At 35.8% G+C, this 19,141-nt stretch overlaps 2 protein-coding genes across 18 annotated transcripts; one reads left to right on the top strand and one right to left on the bottom strand.

The window, feature by feature from the left end:
* Positions 1–600: 600 nt before the first annotated feature.
* LOC100804180 (BRASSINOSTEROID INSENSITIVE 1-associated receptor kinase 1) lies at positions 601–7,903 on the top strand. 5 transcript variants are annotated; one of them, XM_041015439.1, is made up of 12 exons: positions 601–1,211; positions 1,826–1,958; positions 2,041–2,112; positions 3,422–3,565; positions 3,921–3,992; positions 4,084–4,155; positions 4,354–4,427; positions 5,206–5,340; positions 5,416–5,757; positions 6,217–6,611; positions 7,020–7,320; positions 7,488–7,903. In XM_041015439.1, the coding sequence occupies exons 1-12, from the start codon at positions 1,109–1,111 to the stop codon at positions 7,508–7,510; spliced, it is 1,866 nt and encodes a 621-aa protein (XP_040871373.1). In that variant the 5' UTR covers positions 601–1,108; the 3' UTR covers positions 7,511–7,903. The 5 variants fall into 5 exon arrangements, with proteins under 5 accessions (XP_040871373.1, XP_040871372.1, XP_006580005.1 ...); XM_041015438.1 differs by having other exon boundaries at positions 7,020–7,339; positions 7,507–7,903; XM_006579942.4 differs by having other exon boundaries at positions 602–958; positions 1,062–1,211; positions 7,020–7,902.
* A 714-nt stretch (positions 7,904–8,617) lies between these two features.
* Positions 8,618–17,498, bottom strand: LOC100810940 (F-box/kelch-repeat protein At1g22040). 13 transcript variants are annotated; one of them, XM_041015434.1, is made up of 5 exons: positions 15,238–16,995; positions 14,822–15,162; positions 14,384–14,585; positions 13,871–14,064; positions 8,618–10,323 (listed from the first exon to the last, which is right to left on the bottom strand). In XM_041015434.1, exon 5 carries the CDS (start codon positions 10,262–10,264, stop codon positions 8,819–8,821), a length of 1,446 nt encoding a protein of 481 aa, XP_040871368.1. In that variant the 5' UTR covers positions 10,265–10,323; positions 13,871–14,064; positions 14,384–14,585; positions 14,822–15,162; positions 15,238–16,995; the 3' UTR covers positions 8,618–8,818. The 13 variants fall into 13 exon arrangements, with proteins under 13 accessions (XP_040871368.1, XP_040871365.1, XP_040871366.1 ...); XM_041015431.1 differs by lacking the exons at positions 14,822–15,162; positions 15,238–16,995 and adding an exon at positions 17,280–17,498; XM_041015432.1 differs by having other exon boundaries at positions 13,565–14,064; positions 14,822–16,995.
* Positions 17,499–19,141: the final 1,643 nt, after the last annotated feature.

The following is a 19,141-nucleotide window of genomic DNA, read 5'->3' as shown; positions in this document are numbered from 1 at the left end:
AGATTATTAGTATAATTTTTCAGACATGTGAAGGAAAAGGGAAAAAAATAGAAGATAAAGGAATCTAGAGGGAAGAGAAAATTATTTATAATATTTAAATTAATGTTAACTCAACTGTTCTCATACTTTATTTGAGATTAATTTTTTATTAATAAAGTTTTTCTTTTTTTGCACTGTCTAATAATTAAAAATAATCTTAAATATAACTTTCAAAATAATTCTTACGAAAATCAATAATATTACCATTTACAATAACATATAAACTGTCAATATATTTTAATTAAATTTACTTTATTTTCTTCTCTTTCTCATCTGTTAATATTTATAAAGTCAGCAAATTTGTGAAAGTATTTCTCTATTGGAGTGACAGCAATCTCCCCAAAATGACAATTTAGAGTTTTTTTTAAGCCAAAGAATAAAAAAGCTCACTTGACTCCGTGTGTGATGACAAATCAGTAAACGCACACGTGATGTCATAATCATGCAGAAGTTTCTTCGTATACACAGGGCAATGTGGTGTGGTGGGGACAGTTGTAAGAATCCAAGCGCGCGTCTTTGACCCTCTTCTCTTACTCTCTTTGTTCAAACTTCTAACTGCTTCAAAAGTCTTGTGAGTGAAACCATTGTCCCTCCTTCCTTTTCCAACTTCATTTTCATCTGAAACCTCACTTTCTCACCACATCATAGTTTTCATAATAATAACAAGAAGTAGAAATTTCTCAGTAAAAGAATGCAAGATTCATTGACTTGGCTCTCCAGTGACCAGTCTTCTCCCAAGTTTAAGGCTTGTGTGGCTGGAGAACCTCACTATCTCAAAACTGTTGCCGCCTGCAGCATTTTTCTTTGAAATTGATGACCCCCACATGAGATTCTAGCTAGCTCCATATTCCAAAGTAAGAAGTGACAGAAGAAAAGGAGGAGAAATTAGAAGAAAAAAAATCCAGAATTCGGTTATGGTGTAAGTGTATAACTCTAAGTTGACTGCTATTTGTTTTGGTCAACTTGGTCTATTTGCTTATGAGCTTTGAAGGGTATAATGAAGATCAATTAGTAATCAATAGGGGCTGTGGATGAGGTATATTCAAGTTCATGTGCATGATTGAAGAGGATGGCCAACATGGAGCGAGTGATTTCAGATTTCATGTCTTGGTTTCCTCTTTGGGCAATTTTGGTGCTTGACTTGCTGCTCAAGGTTTCTGGCAACACAGAAGGTGGGTGGTGACTTTTTGTGCTTACTTGTTGCTTGACTTGATGAATTTTATTTTGGTTTCCCGTTTTTGTTCTTTTTGTTGCCTTTCAGCTGTATTTGATTGAGTAATAAAACTGGAGGACTTAGTATGCATTGTGAAAAAACAAATTAGGGGAATAAATTAAACTGAAAAAAGGACGAAATTGAAACCAATCTTTAATTTAGACGGTTAATATATTAATTTTGCCTTCTAAAAATGTCTATGGTGACCAACGGGGGCTGGGTCTGGCGAAAGGAGCTAGCCTCCCACAACGTGGTGAACCAAGATTCAAATCCCCGCTAGGAGAGGTGCCCACATGTAGTGTTTGACCGTGCCTCGAACAGGATTACCTCCAAAGAAGGAGACATGTGGGAAACCAAAAAAATGTCAATGGTGTGTTGGTTTTCTATATGACTAGCTTTGGTTGTTTGTAGGTCGTAAACTGAAAAATGTTTGATGGGGAATTCTTTAGGAACTTGGGATTCCGTGTTTTTACTTTATGCCTTTCACCCAATTTCATTAGAGCAACATAAATGTTGACACCTGTTTGATTTTTTACTCCTATTGATTTAATATATTAAGTACTTCTATGACAGGTGATGCTCTGACTGCATTGAAGAACAGTGTGAGTGATCCTAACAATGTTCTTCAAAGTTGGGATTCTACACTTGTCGATCCTTGCACATGGTTTCATGTTACTTGCAACAATGAAAATAGCGTGACCCGTGTGTAAGATATCTCTGTTATTTTTACTTGTAGTTTTATGAAAGTTTGTGCATATGGTAAAAAAAACGAATTTTTGTTTGGCTAGTGATCTTGGAAATGCAAACCTTTCCGGTCAACTTGTTCCACAGCTTGGCCAACTCCCAAATTTGCAATACTTGTAAGTTACAAAACAGATATGATATTGTTGGCTGAATTTACGTCTTCTTTTCTGAGTATATTTTGCTTAACACTATTTACAGATTGATATTTCATTAACTTTTACTTGTAACTCTTGATTGTTTGGCTGAAACAGATGTGATTATGCAAGGTTATACTAAATGTCAATATGATGACTGTTATTCAGAAAATTTACTGATGGTTCTTTTTTATACTTGTTACTTTATGTTAATGATATGTTGATTACATCATGTGACCAGTCCTTGATCAAGAAGTTAGAAACTGAACTCAGGAATGAGTTTGAAATGAAAGAACTGGGTGCAAATTTTAAGTTATCTTCAGACCTTTGCCCACAAACGATGGAAGGGATGAAGTGTATATAACATACTGCTTATACTAGTGTAGTTGACAGCTTTCTATATGTTATGGTGTGCACTAGATCTAATCTATAGCATATTTTACATAGAGTAAAGATATAGCTAGAAATAGAAGGTTGGTTTGCACTGATTTAGATTATGGTGGTGATCTTGATCTTGATGTCTTTCTTGATATATCTTTACTCTATGTAGCTGTGCTATCAGTTGGAAAGCTACTCATCGATCAATTGCTGTATTGTCTAGGACTAAAGTAGAACTTATTGCAGCAACAGAGGGTGCGAAAGGATGCTATTTGGCTTGAGGTTTGGTTAATGGACTTGGCCTAACACAAGATGTTCTTGATGTATTTTGCGTTAGTCAAAGTGCCTATTCACTGGATTAAGAATAGTCATTTTCACAACAAGACCAAACACATTGATGTAAAAGTCACTTTATTCGAGTTGTTGTTGTTGGCAAATCTGTAGTGCAAGAGATTCACATGTTCGATAATCCAGCATATTGCTTGGAGTTGGTTAGTCTTTACTGCACTTGCCTACCCCTGAAGGCTTTATATGGCGATGAGGAACTAGTCAAATTTGAGTGAAGGTGGAGATTGTAAAGTGGATGATTCAAATTCTTCCACTTTAAAACTATGGATACCAATGGTTATAATTTGATTTTCATATAAACCAAAATTTATTTGAATGGTCCAAAAGTTTTCTTTTCAGCTGTAAAAGGAGGCTATGCTATTTGAGTTTTTTCATTAACTCATGAACTAGCCAATTCTTCGATCCTGTGCTTTTGCATAGCACATATACCTTGGCATTTTGTGTAGTTCAATTTTTACTTTATGAACGTCTATTAGATTTTAATACAAATGGGTTATGCAATGTTTAGTTATTCACTGGACTTTTTTCTCTGCCCAAATCTGAACATTTTTCTTTTCATTGACAGGGAACTTTATAGTAATAATATAACTGGTAAAATCCCAGATGAGCTTGGAAGTTTGAGAAACTTGGTGAGCTTGGATCTTTACTCGAACAACATTACTGGCCCCATTTCAGACAACTTGGCCAACCTTAAAAAACTACGTTTCCTGTATGGCATGTCTTCCTTCATCTCATATCTTTAATCAGCGAGACTTATCTAAATCAGTTTCAATTTTGTTTCTTCATTTAGAATTCACAATTTTTCTTTCCCACATAAAATGGTGGCAGATTATGCACCGTCTATTTCAGTTCCAACACTTGAAATATACTTTGAGCACCTGCCTCAAAGAAGTATCATTCTACATAATTACATGAAATAGATGCTTATATAAGTTACCAACAAATTATTATAGCACACACCTACCACACTTGCTACTTAGTGATTGTTTGCTGTATTGTCTTGTTACTCTTCTCTTTTAATAGTTTATTATATGCAAACTAAATGGATCTTCTCCACGAACCAGGCGTCTGAACAATAACAGCTTGTCAGGAAAGATCCCTGTTCGTTTGACCACTGTTGATTCACTTCAAGTTCTGTGAGTTTTACTCCTATATCTAGATACATTGTTATACTTGTGTTGTGTTATTTAATGTGTAACCTGACACCATGTTCATTGTTGAATCTAGTGATTTATCGAACAACAACTTAACTGGAGACATCCCAATCAATGGTTCTTTTTCAAGTTTTACTCCCATCAGGTTGGTACAAATAAATTTGTTTGTTTTGATAAGCACATTGGGAGAGCTACACTACAACTATTAGCCAATGGTTATTATGGTCGGAGAGACCAATTATAAACCCCACAGAATCCCATCTGTCCGATGCAGGACACATTACTATTATGATCAACGGATGAGATATAAATTCTGTACTAACCCATTTATTTGTCATTGCAGTTTTAGGAATAATCCTTCATTGAATAATACCCTTGTACCTCCACCGGCTGTCACACCGCCACAAAGTTCTTCAGGTTTGTTGGTATTTGTTTTATTGTTGGTAATGAATTTATTTTTTCAAACAATAACCTGACCTAAAAGCATAAGCTGAAAATATAACGGAAAATGCCCTCTCGTGTGAGAGTCCACTAGGCTTGAAATGCAGACAGAATTACAACTAAAACTGACAACAAATCAACTTTTTTTAAAATTGTAAGACTCGGGGCAACAGTCAAACTCTACACCATCAGGTCAACTAGAATTTGATACCATGTAATTTAAACCACTAAGAGAAGCAAAGGCTCAATAGTGGTGTTTTACAATTAAAAATTAATACTATGTATAAGGTTTTCAATTTTGGTGGTATTTTACTTTTGTTTCTTTAACAAGCAGCATCCACTCCATTCCATTCCATACTACAAATATTTCCTTCAGCCTTTTGATAGTTGATAGGTTACATGGGTTTTTATCAAGTGCTTATTCTGTAATTTTTGGATGATTTTTGCAACTGAATCTTTTCATTCTTACAAGTTTTAAATTTATTGAAAAGACAGATTGAGTGTTATTGAACAATGATCTTTGATGATGGAGATACCTTAAGCATAACTTCTACATGCTTAAATGTATAGTTTCTTGAGGTGAATGGTTTCTGTGTTTTCTTTCTGTTTAGTATCCTAACAGAATGTTACTCATGGTCCAATTCAAGAAAAGGGGTTAATAATAATGTTGATTTTTTTTCCTATGCTATTCAATGGGAAGCATAGCTTTGGAATTGAGTTATAGTTTCCCATTTTATTCTGTTAATCCTTGTAGGTAATGGTAACCGTGCTATTGTAATCATTGCTGGAGGAGTTGCTGTGGGTGCTGCACTGTTGTTTGCAGCTCCAGTAATTGTACTTGTTTATTGGAAAAGAAGGAAGCCAAGGGACTTTTTCTTTGATGTTGCAGGTTGGTTGGTTGTTTTAATAGATTAAAGCTGCATATGATACCCATAACTGATTTTTGTGTGTACTCCACTGGCAGCTGAGGAGGATCCTGAAGTTCACCTTGGTCAGCTTAAAAGGTTTTCACTGCGTGAACTGCAAGTTGCAACAGATACCTTTAATAACAAAAACATTCTTGGTAAAGGTGGATTTGGCAAGGTTTATAAAGGACGCTTAACAAATGGTGATCTTGTAGCAGTAAAAAGACTTAAAGAGGAACGAACTCAGGGTGGGGAGATGCAATTTCAAACTGAAGTGGAAATGATCAGCATGGCTGTCCATCGAAATTTGCTTCGCCTGCGTGGTTTCTGTATGACACCTACTGAACGCTTGCTTGTGTATCCTTTCATGTCTAATGGAAGTGTAGCTTCATGTTTACGAGGTACCCTTATTAGTCTACTCTATTGAATACCTATTGAAGAGGATTAATGTCACATGACATACATTGCTCTTTTTTTTTTAACTTATTTACCTCAGTGTGTTTCTCAACTAAATATCTTTTCTCTCGTATATCTTTTTCTGCAAGTTATGTAAACCTTACTTTTCATGTCAAATTTCTTTCAAGTTTGTTCTTTTATTTATTTTTTTGTAAAATAAAAATTGTGTATGTCTGACATGTTATCTAGCAGGGCACATTCACACAACATTTAGGAAATATATCAGTATCTTAAATTTGATCCAGTCTTAGTGCCAAATTTTTCTAAGCATTCATCCAGTCTTGTTGATCAAATCATTTAATGTGGTCAAAATAGAGAATCCAAATCAGCTCTTCTGCTGTTAAATTTCAAAATCTGCTTTCAAATTAAAAATGTTTTTATTTATATTGAATGTATTCTTGTAGATCGTCCGGAATCACAACCACCACTTGAATGGCCAAAACGGAAGAATATTGCTCTAGGAGCTGCTAGGGGGCTTGCTTATTTGCACGATCATTGTGACCCAAAGATTATTCATCGTGATGTCAAAGCTGCTAACATATTGTTAGATGATGACTTTGAAGCAGTTGTAGGAGATTTTGGTTTAGCAAAACTTATGGATTATAAGGATACTCATGTTACTACCGCAGTACGCGGTACAATTGGCCATATAGCACCAGAGTACCTCTCAACTGGAAAGTCTTCAGAGAAAACTGATGTTTTTGGATATGGTGTGATGCTTCTTGAACTAATAACTGGACAGAGGGCTTTTGATTTAGCACGACTCGCCAATGATGATGATGTCATGTTGCTTGACTGGGTAGGTATTATGTTTACAAAAAATATGCTATTTGTACTTCATGTTCAATTTAGCAGCCATATGTAGTTTTCTAAAAATTATGAGGTTGAAATTGAACCAATGGAAGGAAACATTTTTGCCTCAAATGTTCATGATTTCAGTATAGGATTTGCAATTATTGCTTATTCCTGCTGGATATTCCTAGTTGAAGTTTTGAAACCTCTCTTTATTCCCTCTTCGAGTTTTGTTTTGTTGTATAACTACCTTTGCTTTGAAAAAATAACAAATACCAAATTGATTTGGTTGTTTCTATCTGTCCCAGATTCTAGAATCTCATATTCCCAGTTGTTGTTACATTAGCTATAAGCACTGAAATTAACACCAATTGTTAATGGTTTTTCTTGGCAAATGACATTATTTTGATCCCAGGTGAAAGCACTTCTGAAAGACAAGAGGTTGGAGACACTGGTGGATACAGATTTAGAGGGAAAATATGAGGAGGCGGAAGTAGAGGAGTTAATCCAAGTGGCCTTGCTATGCACACAAAGCTCCCCTATGGAAAGACCAAAGATGTCTGAGGTGGTGAGAATGCTAGATGGTGAAGGTTTGGCAGAAAAATGGGATAAATGGTGGCAGAAAGAGGATATGATCCAACCAAACTTCGACCCCTCCAATCTCCACAATGGTTATTGGCGGCCATTATTAGACTCAACTTCAAATATTGCACCAGATGAACTGTCAGGTCCTAGATGATCTTTGAACAATGAAACGTTTAGCAAAGTAAGAGACGCTTTGTAGAAACAAATATGTTTCCTTCAAAGCTCCAAAATGTTGGTTTATTAATGCACCGTATAATTAGTATGCCATTATTAGACTCAACTTCAAATATTGCACCAGATGAACTGTCAAGTCCTAGATGATCTTTGAACAATGAAACGTTTAGCAAAGTAAGAGACGCTTTGTAGAAACAAATATGTTTCCCTCAAAGCTCCAAAATGTTGGTTTATTAATGCACCGTATAATTAGTATGCCATGCAGTGGTGATAACAGCTTGTGTCTAAATATTCCTTAGTCTTTGATCACTGTTACTTCACTGCATGTTCAATGAGTGTTACTACAACACTTTGAATACATTCTCCATGAACCACGTAGATACCAGGTTATATTGGTGCCATATTTTTTACGTGTAAACTGACACTGATCATTGCAGAATATATATAGTGATTTATGAAACAACCAGTTAAAAGGATATGTCAGAGCCAATGATTATTATTATTTACTCCCATCAGGTTGGTGCAAATACTTTTGTTTATAGCTGCTATTATTGAGGGATGAGATATTATTTTTTGGTAATGTCTTTGTTCTCTATAGTAATTGAACCATGGTTGAATGTGCTTTTTTTATAGTAATACATGTCATATTTATAGACTTATAATATTTTAATAATTTTTTTTCAAAATTATAACATTATTCTATTAATTTTAAGATTACTGTAATAAATAAATGAAAAAAATAATTGGCAGTATTCACTACAATATTGTTAAAAATTTATTTTAATAATTAAAATATATTCTATTCAATATATCATAAATATATATAGTATTCCCTTTGCATTTAAAATTGCTATGACAATGGGTCCTAAATCACGTAAATAACTAATAGTGTATAACCGTATTAAGTTAGAGTTCACATATAAGCTTTAGTAGAAAGTTGGCTAAAAAAAATAAGCTAATTTAATATTTTTTATAAAATTTATTAAAATAAGTTATAAAACAAAAAATATAATAAAAAAAAAGGTAAGCAAACTTAACTACCTTACAGACAACTAACGTGAGTGGTAATTAACGCAGCCTGATTGATAACAAAAAACATAAATAAATAAACTATCAACCACGTCAATGGCACGTAGTGAGTGTTGAGTATAATTTTAAAGTATCATCAAGTGACCAAATGCTACAAAACGGTGATATATACCCAACTTAATGTTAAAAAACATTCATATATTGTAGGGTGTTTGAATGATGTTCTTGCTAAGTATAGTTTTAATTCTGTGTATTCTTGGTTACATATTATGAATAATTTGTAAAGGAAATCATTTACAACTTTGGAAATTTCCCAACCTAGTGTGACTTATAAGCAATCATGCCAACCAACAGAAATATACTCACAAATCATAACCACAAAAGGACTCTAAACCACACCCCTACCCCCATTTTTTTTTTTTTTTTTCATATTTTAAGGGATTGACAGTTAACTAGTTCAGCAGATCTACCACTCCTAGTTGCAAGAACCTTCCAAAATTCTCTCCGGGCTTCTGCAGAAGATTCAGCATCTTCACTGAATGAGTTATCTGGTGATGAGAATATTGATTGGGAGAAAGCTGACTCAGCATGTTCATTTTGCATGTCAGCCTGCAACACTGTAATGTTATCATTAGCATCTTTAGTTATTACATGAAGTTTTCCATGTAAGCCAGCCAAGAGATAAGGAGATTCTGAATCAGTGAAATCATGATTAGGAACATCTCCGGCTGCAACTTTCCAAGTATCACCTTCATAATCATATACCTTGATCTTTGCACTGTCAAGAGAATTTGAAGGATCAAGTGCATATAGATCATCATTGACAGTAATACTCAATTTCGTTCCAGCTTGCCTTGCAGGCCAGCCTTCACCCATGCCAATTGGCATTTCAAGCCATGAATTTAAATTTGGATCATAAACTTCACCCCCAACATCAACAAAAAATGGCCAGCAATACAAACTCTGAGGAACGAATAACCTTCCCCTGTATGAAGCCATTCCTGTGGCAATAGGCTTGAGTAAGTCAGCCAAAAAAGCAGTGGGCAACACTTGAGCTCTTGCAAAAGGCATGCTAGGTAATTGGGACCACATGCCTGTATGAGGGTCATATACTTCTGCAGATTGAAGAGGGCTTAGTCCACCACGACCCCTAGTAACCCCTCCGACAACATAAAGCTTGTTGTTTAATATACCTGTCTTGCAATAGGCTCTACCAACTGACATTGGACTGGCCTCAGTCCAAGAGTTTTTAATGGGATCATACTGCCAAACATATTTCATTGCTGAAGCTCTTGAAAATCCTCCTAATGCATAGATGCAACCATCAACAGCTCCTATGGAGCAACCACAAAATGGCATCCAGTCCAGGGCATCTCTCCTACCAAGCCAGCTCATTATGACATCAACAATTCTGATACTTGGACCCATCATGCTCCACATCCGAAGGGGAAAGGAAATCAAACCTTTCTTTGTTTCATCTTCAAACCCAACTTTTGGCATTGGCGGCAACCTTTGCCATCTTCTGGAAAGAGGGTCCAATGCATACCATAAAAGCTTATCATCCTTGACCTTTGTCAAAATGTAGAGCCATTCCTCCATGGTTCCAAGCTCTTTTCTCACACAAAATAGTTCAGAACTAACAAGGGTTTCCTTCCAAGCACGGCAAACTAACTTCAGATTCAAATAATAAATTCGAGGAACTCTAGCTAGAATCTGTATTGATATCTCATCAGGAAGGGACGGAATCAGTCTTGCGTTGTACCCGCAAGGGTTTGGTGACAACCTCTGTCTCTTGCAGGATTCACCTTGTAAAACCCCGTAGGAATCCTTCCATCTAGTCTTGGAATTGTTCAGATTCAGTATATTCCCCATTAAGACCACTTCAAATTCAAACCAAAAGCAAGCAAGCACATCAAACTTCCAAGATTAATCTGTTTCATAACATCATTTTAAATCATCTATCAGTACATTCCAAGAAAATGCGTTGATGAATTGAAATAATGGATTTATCTCAATAGGCATAAGCTTTTGACCAAAGCACAGCATCCATTTCACAAGGATTTCCACAACTAATCAATCAAATGGCAAAGAAATACAACAATAGATGGATGCATAAGTTCTGAATATATAAGAGACTAAAGAGAGATAGACCACACATCACAAAAACACCAATATATATATATATATATATATATATATATAGAGAGAGAGAGAGAGAGAGAGACAGACAGACAGACAGACAGACAGATCGATAGAGTTACACAAATAAAGATGCTGAAACTATATTAACAAATGCTTAAAATTTAATTTAACGTGTTAGCATTGTGTGTAGAATATAAACTCGGATTTTTGGAAAGGAAAAATGAACTATATTGGCTGTTTCTATATACTCAAGAAAATCAGTGGCTAAAGTTTCCATATGCACCTGCCACAATGAAGACAAGTAGCACAGACTACAGAGAAATTTTAAGTAAATCCTATACTATAAATAATGAGCAACCATTGTATTATTTCCCTAGGGCCAATAGGATATCAATATTGATTAGATCATTGATATGAACTGTATCTACAGCCCTGATCACAAGAGAACTTCACTATAACAGAAATGAGAGAAAGGAATGTAATCAGAGAAGAAACCTTCTCTTCCTTGTGGCACAAGCCACCCCTCACTACCCCACTGATTGCCCGCTTTCTATCTCCTCACTCATATTCACTTCCCATGCCAATGATGTCACTAATTCCAGCATCCCCCATTCCCCTCCCTTGCAGCCACGTGTCCTGTTTGAGTGTTTGTTAGGATTTAGCATAACAAAATTTTCCCCGTCATTTCCTATACATCCCTTATTCCTCTCCTCCCATGTATGATACACTCTTGTGGGAGGCCCATTGATGTCCCTCCCCCCACCCCCAATGAGCTGCACCTTGTCCTCTATAAAATAGGGTTTCTGTAATTGTGTATTTGTATCACCCAAGTGAGCCTTTATTTAAAGTGAAACTTATTACAATAAAAGGAAACATAATATTCCCTAATGCTGATTATAGTCCCTAATAATCAGCTGCAGATATTCCCTATTTACAAAGCATATCTTTAATGCTTCCCCTCAAGTTGGAGCATATATCTCATGATCCAAGCTTATTTCTTTTTTGCTTAGCAAAAATAGATATATATATACGAGAGAGTACCAGAGGTACTGAAAATACATAGTGCAGTTAGGTACAGAACTGGTTCCAAGAGCTAGCCTAACAGTGTATACTAGGGACCAGCTAAACCCCACACAAGAATTGTAAAATCCTACACCTACTGTATACTTCCCAACAGCTGTCATTCTTTCCTAATTACCCAAAAGCATCTCTCAAATGAGTGGACCAATGGTTAAAGTGCAGGTCAAAACCTTTTTCCATAGCTTTAAGCCAGGACCAGATTAAAAGTACTGCATCATCCAGCAGTTTACTTCCATTGAAAGTTTGGTTTTCAAAGATTATTCCATTTTTGTGCTGCCATATGGTCCATGTTAACGCTGCCCACCAACACTTCCATCTTGTAGCTTTAGTTCCATCAGCAAGCTCCCTGTTGTGTTGCAGGAAGTGATCCTCCGGATTTTGAGGGATTTAGTGAACATGTCTGCAAGTTGGTCACTAGAGCTGACAAAGTCGGTGATGATTTCTCCAAAAGCACCTTCTCTCTCACAAAGTGACAATCAATCTCTATGTGTTTAGTCCGTTCATGGAAGACTAGATTTGACGCAAAGTGAATAGCAACTTGATTGTCACATATCAGTTTTGTATCCTATGTGTCTCCAAATTTTAGCTGTTGGAGAAGTTGCCTAATCATGTAATCTCACATGCAGCTACTGCCATAGCACGATACTCAGCTTCAACACTAGATCTAGCAACTGCTTTCTGCTTCTTGTTCTTCCATGAGATCAAGTTTCCTCCAATGAGAACACAATATCCAGAAGTGGACCTCCTATCTAATGGTGATCCTGCCCAATCAGCATCAGAATAGCAGGCAATTTTGGCATTGCCTTTATCTTCATATATTAATCTGCAACTTGGTGCACTCTTGAGATATCGAAGGATACATATGACAACATTCCAACGACAACCACATGGTTCCTTCAAGAATTGGCTAACCACATTGACTGCAAATCTGGTCTAGTGACAATAAGGTAATTAAGTCTGCCAACTAGACGACGATATCTTCCGAGGTCTATCAATGGCTCCCCCTGACCTGGAAGAAGTCTCACACTAGGATCCATAGGAGTGTCACTCGGGCAACAATCAAGCATATCAGTCTAGATCAGAATGTCGAGAGCATACTTCCATTGGGAAATGACTATACTAGATGAGGAGTGGGCAACTTCGATGCCGAGGAAATACCTAAGCGGACCCAAGTCCTTGGTCTAAAACTGATTGTGGAGGTGAGACTTGAGGCGGAGAATGCCATCAGAGTCATCACTATTGATGACAATGTCATCAACATATACAACTAGATAGATGCGCAGGCCAGACAATGAATGGAGAGAAAATACCAAGTGATCAGTTTCACAACGAGTCATACCAAACTCAATCAGAGTGGAGTTGAAGCGACCAAACCAGGCACGAGGAGATTGCTTTGAGTCATAAAAAGAACGTCAAAGTCTACAGACAAGATGTGAGTTGCCTGGTACTATAAAACCAGGGGGTTGAACCATGTACACCTTTTCTAGCAAGTCACCATGTAGGAAGGCATTTTTGATGTCCAACTGGTGAAGAGGCCAATGTCGAATGGCGGCCATAGCAAAAGATGAATAGAGGTGATTTTGGCCACAATAGAAAAAGTGTCGCCATAATCAAGACCAAAAATTTGAGTATAGCTCTTAGCCACCAAGCGACCTTTGTAGCGATCAATTAGGCCATCAGGTGTGATCTTCACCGTATCGACCCAATGACACCCAATAATGGATTTGTTGGGAGGCAATAGAACGAACTCCCATGTGTTGCTAGCATCCAAAGCAGTCATTTCTTCCAACATTTCCCATTGCCAATTGTGGTCAGCCATGGCTTCACCAGTAGACTTAGGGATAGACACAAAATCCAAAGAAGAGATAAAAGAGTAATAGGAGGGAGATAAATAGGCACAGTTAAGAGCAAAAGCATATTAAGGATTGGGATTACGAGTGGACCAAATACCTTTGCGTAATGCAATGGGAAATTCAGGTGCAGGTGACAATGGTGGAAGAAGTAGGAAATGATGTTGGAGGATTAGTGGGTAGCGTTGCCGGTGGTGTTTGTGTCCATCGGTGGTATACAAGAGGTAGAGGTGGAGTAGGAGCAACCAATGGCGCTAGAACAACAGATGGAACCTCCAGAGGGACATCGTCAACGGTGGAAGGAAAGAAAGGAGTAGTCTCAAAGAATGTAACATCAGTAACCTTTCTAGAGGCGGGAGTAACCCAGAAAAATACATTTTAAGCACTTGGCAGAGTTTATTTTTACCTAGAGTGAGATCATGCACAAAACACATACTTCCAAAGACACAAAGAGGAACAGGATGGAGGCGTTGATGAGGATTCAAGATGGAATAAAGAATCTGATTGTTGAGAACCAACGAAGGCATGCGGTTAATTTTTGCGTTCAGCAACACCATTATGTTGTGGTGTATGGGCACATGATGTTTGATGAAGAATCCCCTGCAAATTTCGAAAAGATTGAAATTGAGACAACAAATATTCTTTTGCATTATCAATTCGTAAAATTTTGACGGAGAAGCCAAACTGATTTTGAATTTCAGCAGAAAAACTTCGAAAGATAAAAAAAAAACATCAAAACGATTCTTCATTAGAAAGACCCAAGTACAACAAGAAAATTCATCAATAAAAGTGACAAAATAAAAATATTCTAATGTAGAACAAACTCTACTAGGACCCCAAATATCAGAGTGAACTAAGGCAAAAGGTGACGCAGCACACTTATTGACATGAAGACCATAACTGGTACGAGTATGTTTACCTAGCTGACACAAGTCGCACTGAAAGGACTTAACATTAGAAAAACTGGGAACTAACAGATGCAATCTCTCCAGACTCGGGTCCCCAAGGCATAGATGTGTGAGAGCTGGAGATGCAGATGAGACACAGGCAATCGGAGGTGTAAGCTGATATAATCCTCCAAACTCATGTCCTACTCCAATCGTTCGTCCAATGCATTGATCCTATACAAGAATGAAATTATTAACAAATAAGACAGAAAGATCAAGAGTACGGGTGAGTTTGCTAATAGAGATTAAATTAAAAGGATAGCCAAGAACAAATAAGACAGAATTTAATGAAAGTTGAGGAAGAGGATGGGTTTGTCCGATGCCCCAGACTTTAATTTGAAAGCCATCTACGAGAGTAACAGAAGGCAAGGTGTCCAAAAAAGTCAAGGAAGAGAAAAGAGATTGGTTACCAGTCATATGATCAAAGGCGTCAGAATCAAGAATCCAAGGTCCAAGGGAGCAGGACTACGAAACAAAGGCTACAGGATTACCAGGCTGAGCCATAGTGGTAACAGGTGATGTAGGTTCATTGGCTGCTCGAAGATGGATTCTCAAACATGGTTGTATCAGCTCCTTTACCCCTTGGAAGTCCACCAAACATGGTTGGGACTTGGTAATTGTTGGAGCAAGCCTGTAAAGAGCCTGGAATTTAGTCTGCTTACATACCACACAAGCCGCCACAAACTGCTCCATATCATGCTTCATTCCATTCCAATAGAAAGCCATGGCCAGCCGTGTATAATTTTGGTTACTGCTGAATGCCCACTGAAGCATGAAACTTAGACAAAAATGTGGAATACAACCAGATTTTTTTGGCAGTACTAACCTCTGATTAAACCATAGACAGCCTTAAGAAACTGGATAGTGTGGGGAGAACCTGGATTCAGCACTACCTCTTGCATAATCAATCTCAAGGGTTCATCCTCGGGAACTTCAGCTAATTCGATGAAGTCTGAATTTGTGAACATTGAAATAGCATGATAATTCATGACACAAGATACAGTTCCTCTAATCAGTCAAGTCATCATCATGGCCACCCTTGCATGACACAAGCAGCAGTTGTTCGCAGTTTTCACTTCGTAGAGCCAAAGAAGAGGAGGCAGCAGCAGCGCAGGAAACGACACAGGGCAGCAGTGGGGCAGGATGAAGGTGGGGCGGTTGAGATTGGCAGCAGCTAAGAGAACTTAGGGTTGCTGAAGTGACAAGCATGGAAGGAGATGGAGTTGTGTATGGAACTATGAAGGAGAAAAGGGAATTAGGGGTTTTTAAAAACCAGGTCAAAGGGGATCAGACCCTAAAGTCCAGGTCTGCTTGCCACGCTGGGGATCATCCTACAAGGAAAATTGTGATCCTACTCCAATCCCTCTCACCGACAATCTCACGAGCAACACAGCATGAAACTCAACGCAGGATCATACGATCCAACAATTTAACTCGTGATCCTGACAACAATGCCCAATATCAGGAGCTCTAATACCAAGCTGATAGGAACTGTATTTATTATAGAATTGGTAAAGAAAACTCGGAGCTGGCTCTGACTACAAGAGAATTTCACAGCTTAAGTATAACTGAGAAACAAAAGAAAGAACAGTAATCAGAGAAGGAAACCTTCTCTGCCCTGTGGCACAAGCCACCCCACACTACTCCAGTGATTGCCTACCCTCCCCACCCTCCATCTCCTTATTCATATTCACTTCCCTAACCACTAATTCGAGCATCCCCCATTCTCCTCCCTCCCAACCACATGTCCTATTTGTAAGGATTTACCACAACAGAATTTTCCATATCATTTCATATACTGCCCATATCCATCTTCTCCCTTCTACAATACACTCTCATGGGAGACCCATTAGAGGGGAAGCATTACACATTTGGTAGGTATTTATTTAAAAATAAGCATAACGGCTAAGCAATGTATAAACTATAAGGTCTAAATTCTACAGAATTCTCATGTCACATGGCTATAAAGCTAAAGAACTGCCACCCCACCCAAAAAAAGAGAAGATAGAAACACAAAATTTTCGATAACAAGCAATTAAAGTGAATATATTCATAACAAGTTACCAGCAATGTCATTCTATTCCAAAATAAAACCACCAAACAGCTTGTCATTGAAATTTGAAAAACCAAAGACTCAAATTCAAAACATCACCATTCAGACAAATTCAACATACAAAAGAACACCAAAACTTTACAACAAATAAGAATTCCATTAAGTCGGCACCAGAAAAAGGGCTAAAGCAAAAATTGGTTTTACATATAAAATCAGAGAGAAAAAGGGAAATTAAGAAAGAAAAAATAAACCACTCACATCATATAGAAACCAAAGTAAAACAAGCATTTTAGTATACAAGCATCTTATACTCCCCTACACTAGAGAGACTCCCTCCAGAAGAAAAATAAGCACTGAAACAACTCAAAACATGAATACAATTCCCACATTTATACCCTGAAAAAACAAAATGCATTCATGTAAAATCAATAAGACCAAGAAGTCAATTAAGCACCTCACAAGTGAACCACTTAGAAACTGATCGAAAAAATCGTAAATTTTGTTAAATCCATGTTTGGGGACGCAGAAGGCACACACCTTCCAACCTACCACGCATAGCTCTGACACGTAATCGATCAGAGAGACAAAGACTTGTTTAATCAAGCAATTGTTCCTTACATAAAAAAAAATAAAAATGGGCCCAAACTGCACAGTATAAATCCAAAAACAGCATTCGAGAGGTCAATAATTGAAGAAATCAAAACCAGTAAAAGTTAAAGGATAACAAACAGAGTGTCATTGGAGAAACATAACCGCAAAATTCCCCCAACCCCCAAAAAATAAAATAAAAAATAAGCTTTGATTCAATATAATACCAGAAATCGATTTCCACATGCAATCGCAGCTCAACACCAGAAATCGGTTCCACGAATTTTCGTAACCGGTGCTGCAACAGAGAAATGATGCAGAAGAAGAGTAGTTAGAGATGAAAGTAACGACACGAAAAAAAAAATTGAAGACAATGAATGCATCCCCCGGAGACTTCGAATATTTTTTTTTAAATAGTCGTTCAGAATTTCGTCCTCCAAAGTTAAAAATCCAAATTTTAGTAACAGAAGATATTGACAAAACTTCAGATTTGATTATGATTATTAATTAATATTATATTTATTATAATGTTTATTTTTTTATTTTTTAAAAATATTTATTATAATATTATGTTTGTAATAATTAAAAATATAAAAATAAAAATTAAATTATATTTTAAATAAATTATTATTTTTATTTTTAAATGTATAAAATATTGCTAAATTTATTCTTAAATATGTCAGGTTATATAAGATAATAGAACGCATCAAGAAATTTTTCATATTTTTTTACTTTTGGTAACTAAAACTTAAATTTTCATATTTGAGAATTAATTTATGAGCACTTTATATATTAAAAAAAATATTATTTACCTTTCTTATGACCGAAGATAACAAGGGAAAATTGAAATGATAAAAAATAAAACTAGAATTGAATGGATCACACGTCACATAGTATCATACTATGATTGCTTTTAATAAATAAAAGTTGATCATGCTCTTATAATAAAGAAAGTATAGTCATTTTTATTGTTTACTTTATGCAATAAGTAAAAATAAATGTGATCAATATATTATTATTTTGTTCACCAAAAAATATATTAGTATTTTATTTTTATTATATCAAAATTAAAATAAAATAATAACTTAAGTTAAAATAAATATATATATATATATATATAGGATATAAAGATTTAGGATAATTTAACAAATTTATTTGATATTTTTTGTAATTGCATCATATTAGTTTAAAAATTGTTTAAATTATAAATCAAAAACAATTTATCATAAGACTCATAATATAATTATTAAAAAGAGTTTAAAAACTTTATTTAGACAATTTCATGCCCGAGCCTGAGGTAGTTCTTACTTCTTAGTATAGTTCCTCTGTGTCACTACAAGAAGTAAGGTATCATGTCCTTTTCCCTAGGTCCAAGCATTGCGACGACCATATTTCGTTTAAACGGTTTACTACAAAATTATTGATGTTTAAGATCGTGTATATTGTATATAAATATAAGAAAACTTATAATTACTCATAAATTATGTTGAATCAATCAATTGGACTCTCTTAATTTTAAAATACCTTAATTAACAGTATAAGTTATAAACGTGGTTTGCTATTTGTTGAAGTACTTTTTAAATAAGCTACTAGTATTTGTAAAGATTAAATATAGTTATTTAAAATAGGAACATATATAAAAAAAATAATTAATGAGACTTCAAAATTAAGACATTAACAATTTTTAAAATAAAAATAAGAAGCTAAAATATCAATATAGTTTTGGAATGGATGGAGCAATGTTATTGGACTCTTCTCGAATCGTCGGGTTGACCCATCAAACGAGACATTAGTTGGATCACATGACCTGATACGAACTTATCTGATTAAGTACGACTTGGTTTTAAATTAATGACTTGATAACTTAGTTAACTTGACTTCAATTTATATCTTATACTTGTGTTGCTTATAAATTTATTTACTTTTTTATAGAGCATAACCACATTTTAAAATTTAAGATGATAAAATTGTGGTTATTTTTCAATTTCTCCCTAACTAAGTTGTGTGTATTAGATTATATCTGATAGTGTACAACATTGATAATTTTAATAAATAGATGATAATAATATGTTTTTAACTTTAACTTAAG

Source organism: Glycine max, chromosome 5, assembly GCF_000004515.6.
Source record: "Glycine max cultivar Williams 82 chromosome 5, Glycine_max_v4.0, whole genome shotgun sequence".
Lineage (NCBI taxonomy): Eukaryota > Viridiplantae > Streptophyta > Magnoliopsida > Fabales > Fabaceae > Glycine > Glycine max.
Note: the sequence above shows the minus strand (reverse complement) of the source record. Positions and strands in the feature narration are given on the sequence as shown.

Coding starts and splice junctions, on each gene's coding strand:
- LOC100804180 (XM_041015439.1), top strand. CDS start 1,109: ATGGCCAACATGGAGCGAGTGATTTCAGATTTCATGTCTTGGTTTCCT. Junction 1,212..1,825: donor GGTTTCTGGCAACACAGAAG/GTGGGTGGTGAC, acceptor CTTCTATGACAG/GTGATGCTCTGACTGCATTG. Junction 3,566..3,920: donor CTTAAAAAACTACGTTTCCT/GTATGGCATGTC, acceptor TCCACGAACCAG/GCGTCTGAACAATAACAGCT.
- LOC100810940 (XM_041015431.1), bottom strand. CDS start 10,264: ATGGGGAATATACTGAATCTGAACAATTCCAAGACTAGATGGAAGGAT.